The 5,402-nt window shown below is 53.2% G+C and overlaps 1 protein-coding gene across 1 annotated transcript; it reads left to right on the forward strand.

Annotated features, from left to right (window-relative positions):
• Positions 1-29: 29 nt before the first annotated feature.
• LOC109391101 (transient receptor potential cation channel subfamily M member 4-like) lies at positions 30-5,390 on the forward strand. Its single transcript, XM_019658358.1, has 4 exons — positions 30-150; positions 466-533; positions 4,483-4,657; positions 5,116-5,390. Exons 1-4 carry the CDS (start codon positions 127-129, stop codon positions 5,302-5,304), a joined length of 456 nt encoding a protein of 151 aa, XP_019513903.1. The 5' UTR covers positions 30-126; the 3' UTR covers positions 5,305-5,390.
• Positions 5,391-5,402: the final 12 nt, after the last annotated feature.

A 5,402-nucleotide genomic window follows, 5' to 3' on the forward strand; every position in this document is an offset into this window, starting at 1 on the left:
CCCCCGACCTTGCCCCGCCCCAAGCTGGGTTGGGAGGTGGCGGATCCGGTTTGTCAAGGGCGGATCTGGAATCGGGGTGGTGGAGGGAATGTGGGGTGCTGGATAGGTTGCGGCGGCTGCGGCGGCATGGTGGGTCCGGAGAAGGAGCAGGTACAGCGGCCGGACCCCCGGGTTTGAGGGAACAGGGAGTTGGGTGCCTGGCCTCCTGGCTCCCAGAGCAGAGGGCGCTGAAGACCCAGATTTTGGGGTCAGACGAAGAAGGGGTTTGGAGGGGCCGGGATTCCTGGATCCTTGGGGACAGATAGGAGGGGAACTGTGGAGGGGGTTCGAGACTCCTCAGTCTGGGGGAGGAAGGCGCTGGGGTTCTTGCCTTCTGGTCCCGGGGTAGGGCGCGGGGTGAATGACTCCGTGCCCCATAGGACTGAACTGGAGCCCCCCACCCCCACCCCTTGTTCCTGTCCCCAGAGTTGGATCCCCAAGATCTTCAAGAAGAAGACGTGCACGACATTCATCGTTGACCTCACAGATCCGGGGTGAGGAGTTCGCCCCGGGGAACCCGCTGGGACCGTTCTGGGCCCGCTGACCCCGCCCACCGCAGATCCCACCCTTTGCGCCACCCTTATTCCTGACTCTGCGGACACGTCCAAGGGCGTTCCCTGGTGGTGCTCTCCCTTAGGGAGGGTTTGGGTCTCTGCAGACACTTCCAATTTCCCAGGCTCCCTCTGAGTCAGTGTTAAAGCGCCAGGGCTCGGTTCTACCTCTTTTCTTCCCCGTGTCTCTGTCTTCTTGGGTTACTTTCTCTGTTTTTCCCTTTTTGCTGTGTCTGTTTCATCCATCCCATCCATCCATTCAAGAAACTTCCGTTCAGCGCTCCCAAGGGAGCATACTTTTCAGTAGCACAGGACATGCCAGGGTTCACATTTCACCTGGGAAAACATGCTGTGTGGCTTGGGGCAAATCGGTTCACGTCTCTGGGCCTCGCCTGTTTTCTGGGCATAAAAACAGACCTTACCTCTTGGGGTTATCGTGGGAATTACACGCTTGCGATATTTCTGGAACAGTGCCCAGAATAATGTAAGCACTGAAAAATGTCTCCATTTCCCATGGGAAGGGAGCAATTACTACATGTGCAGAGGCCCTGAGCTTGTGCTGGTTAGCCGGGGCACCGCATGAGCCAGACCAGGTGTTTGCCACCCTTGGGCAGCTCCTGGCCTTCAGCAATGTCTCTTTAGTGGGTTCTGGTTTTCTAGTTATTCTCAAGACAATCTTCCGGGCTTGGGAAATGTCAACCTTCCTAATTTAGTTTGTGTTTTGTTGTAAACATATTAGTGTAGTCCGGCTTATAATTATGTATAAATAAACATATACATTTATGGGGGTGAATGCTCAAAAACTTTTACTGGTGGGAGTATGGTCAAGAAAGTTTAGGAATGTCTGGTCTGGCGGAAGGAGGGCAATTGTAAGGCAAGGGGACGGGAGCTGCAAAGGATGCGCCACTGGGTCCAACCGGAGCCGACAGGAGGCATCTGGCTAAGACTGGGGAGGAGACAGGGTGTCACTAATGTCTTCTGGAGGAGGGACCAGTGAGGTGACATTTGAAGGAGCAGTTGGAGTTTGACAGCCGGAGGCAGGCTGGAGTGAGGAACTAGGAAAGTGATTCCAGGAGCCGGAACAGCGTGGGCAAATTGCCCCCTATTGACAATGTGGCATGGCTTGAAAATGGAGCAAAGTTCAGGGTGAAAGGAGCATTATCATGAGCGAGGAAGCCCTAGAGGTTGATGAGGGCCAGACCTCACAGGGCCTCAAATACCTGAGGGGCCAGGACCTTGTCCTGGGGTGCTGGGGAACCACGGGAGAGCAGGGTCAGCTCTGGATGTGAAGAGACCCTCTGGGAGCCATGTGAGAATTAATAGGAGTTTGAGAAGCTAGGGAAGAGGTTGTGCAAGGGTCTGGGTGGGAGGGGAAGAGGCCTGAGCCAGGCCAGGGCTGTGGAGACACTGAGAGGAGAGGAGGAGGGCAAAAGCTTGGGGACTGATGGATTTGGAGTAAGGTGAGGGGAGAGTGGCTCCTGGACATCTGGTCTGGGGCCTTGGTGACAGATGGAGAACCCAGGAGAATGAACAAGTTTGGGAAAAGCTGCAGAGCTCAGCATGAGATCTCGTGAGTTAGAGGGACCCAGGGAGACCGGGGGTTCTTGCAGACGTGGGTCTGGGACTCAGGGAGATCTGGGACTTCCATCCAGGATTTGAAAAGTCCTACCTGTCGGTGGTAATGGAAACTGCAGAAGTAGGTGAGATGTCACAGGGAAAAAGTGTGAAAAGTCACAAAGGTTCCAAACTGGCAATTCTGTGACTGATTTTTAAATTTTTTTGCGTGGAAGAGCAGTTTTAAAAACCTGTCTCAAACATGCATGCCTCAACTTACCACAGGCTCCAGCATGTCCACTAATTTTCCACTTGATGCTTCTTTTCCTTAAGTTATTTGCCTGGCCCCTGGAGGCATCGAGTTTGAGACCTGCATAGGGAAGCCATGTGGTCCTGGATCGGGGGACCATTTACACTCAAAGGAGGCACAGAGGAAGAGAAAGCCACAGATGAGGGAGGGACTGAGCAGCTGGGGTTTGGGGGGCATGTGTATTCTGCCAAGGAAAAGGATTTCTAGAACCAGGGCCTTTCAGCTGTGACCAGTGCCAGCCACTTTGTGATAGATGAGACCTGAATAGAGGCCATTGTATTTGGGGATATGCAGGTAACTGCTGATCTTATCGGGAACAATTTCAGTTTCGGTGGCCATGCTGAGAGGAAGGAGGGTAAGAGGTGATAAGTGCAGAGGGCGAGTCTGCCAGCGCTGTCCACCACGACTTTCTGTGGTGGTGGAAACGTTGTATATCCACATCCAATATGGCAGCCAATGACCACATGTGGCTCCTGACCACTTGAAATGTGGCCAGAGCAACCGAGGAACTGAATTTTCAATTGTATTTAATTGTAATTTATTTGAATGTAAAAAGTCTCATGTGGCTAGAGGCTACAGTATTGGACAGGTCAGGTTCTGGAACATTCCATGAAGAAGTTTTACCAGGAAGGGTTAGTGAGAAGTAGGTGGAAGGGAACGAGGGGGTCCAGGGATGGGATTGAGATGAGTGAAAGGATCAAGTGGGTAAATTGAGGCATGCCAGGACCTTGGAGGTAGACTGAGAAAGGAGGAGAGGGTGTGTCCTTCACTGTGGTTCTCACTGTGCCAGGAGCTGGGCTGAGTGTATATCTGTTCATCCTGTGTGTGGGTCATTTGGCCATTCTTTTAGTGTCTTCACAGCTTTTGCCAAATCCACGTACCACCTGTGCCATTCTTTCCATTAAATTGGTCCTTAAATCAAGGCTCACTTCCTTTATGTAAATGCAGGCATCCCCTTGATCTGAATACCATCTAGAATCCGGAAACAAAGAGATTTGGATACATTTGCAAATAAACCCCTCATTCCCCAAGCCCAGGTTGCTTGCTCTTTAAATCTCTGGTGCCAATTGCATTTAGATAGCAAGACTACTTGTACATTTATTTAGGGGAGGCAGGGAAGTATCATATGTGATCACCAGAAATGGAAAACCTGTTCCATTTGCCACAAAAGGAAAGAAGCCATTCAAGACAATTATAATAATGAAAAGCAAATAAAGGTATTTACTTTCTCACAGGATGCTGTTGCCAGCCCAATTTTCTGAGCTCGAGGCCAGCTTTTCTGTTGAGAAGAAGAATAGCAAGGGTTAGGCATTAAACATATTCTAGCACCAGCTGAGCCTCTCTCCTTCACAGTAATCAGAACTGAAAAAGGAAGGACTTTCTCACTGTGTTTGTTATTCAAGTTTATTTAAAGCTCTGTGTGGTGTTCTTGTGGAGTCGACTTTCCACTGGGTCTGGTATGCAACCCCCATTCCAGGAAACATTGCGTTATGTCACTGGCTCCTCATAGTTCAATGAAGTAGGCTGTGTTATTATTGTCTTTTCATTTGAGGAGGAAATTTAGGCTCAGAGAAGTGAAGCCACTTGCCCAAAGTCACACAGCTGCTTTAGCTTCTAGCATTTGTACCCTCTCTGAGTGTCTGGATTTTCCTTTTTCATGGTGACTATCATCTGTTTGGACTAGGGGCAGGGAGTACACCCCCTGAATATCCTCTGCACTCTTCCATTTTAGGCCCTACAGGCACCAATGGATAGGGGATGGGCGCTCTGCAGACCTCCCTGCTCAGGCTTCCATGAGCCCCTGCGGCTTTCTTCCTTGGGTGGGCAAGATAACTGTCTCTCCTCCCACTAGACTCTCCCTCAGGCTGGTTGGAACCAGGGAGGGGCAGGGCCAGGGTCAGCAGGGACTGTGACTGCCGCTGGGGGGTGGGGGTGGGGGCAGGCAGAAGTATGGGCACTTCTTCAGGATGCTTGGGGCCGGTGGGGACACCTCTGGGGTTCATGCTCCCCCTTATCACTACCTCCCAGAGGGACTTTGTGCCAGTGTGGGCGTCCCCGGAGTGACCATCTGTCAGTGGCTGTGGAGGATGCATTCGGGGCAGCCGTGGTGACCGTTTGGGACAGTGACTTGCACACCACGGAGAAACCCACCGATGCCTATGGAGACCTGGACTTCCAGGGCGCCGGCCGCAAGGCCAGCAATGTGAGGCCTGCATGCCTGGGCAGGGCCAGGGTCCACAAGTGGGACTGCATGCCTCAGGGGCTCCCAGAGCTGGGGCCTGGGGGCGACCCAGCTAAACACTGTGTCTCCCCATTTGCCCATCCCTGCCTTTACCTCTCTCTGGGTCTCTGTCCCCCCTCTCTCTGGGTCTCTGTCCCCCCTCTCTCTGGGTCTCTGTTCTCCTCTCTCTGGGTCTCTGTTCTCCTCTCTCTGGGTCTCTGTTCTCCTCTCTCTGGGTCTCTGTCACCCCAATCCTCTCTGGATCTCTGACTCCTTCTCTGGGTCTCTGTCCCCCCTCTCTCTGAGTCTCTGTTCCCCTCTCTCTGGGTCTCTGTCCCTACCCCGTGGATCTCTGTCCTCCTTTCTTTGTGTCTCTGTCCCTTTCTCCCTTCTCTGTCTCTGTCCCCGTCTCCATGTCCCCTCCTTCTATGTGTCCACAGTTCCTTCGGCTCTCTGACCGCACGGATCCATCTACAGTTTATAATCTGGTCACGCGCACATGGGGCTTCCGGGCCCCGAACCTGGTGGTGTCAGTGTTGGGGGGGTCGGGGGGCTCCATCCTCCAGACCTGGCTGCAGGACCTACTGCGAAGCGGGCTGGTGCGGGCCGCCCAGAGCACAGGTGACTGAAGGTGGGCGGGGGGCTGTGCCTCCTGGGCCGGGCTGGCTACTCATCTCCCTCACTTCTCTGGGATGCTGCCTCCCCTCCATCTCTGTGTATGGGTCTC

The sequence above is a fragment of the Hipposideros armiger genome, unplaced genomic scaffold (assembly GCF_001890085.2).
Source record: "Hipposideros armiger isolate ML-2016 unplaced genomic scaffold, ASM189008v1 scaffold_283, whole genome shotgun sequence".
NCBI classification, from domain to species: Eukaryota; Metazoa; Chordata; class Mammalia; order Chiroptera; family Hipposideridae; genus Hipposideros; species Hipposideros armiger.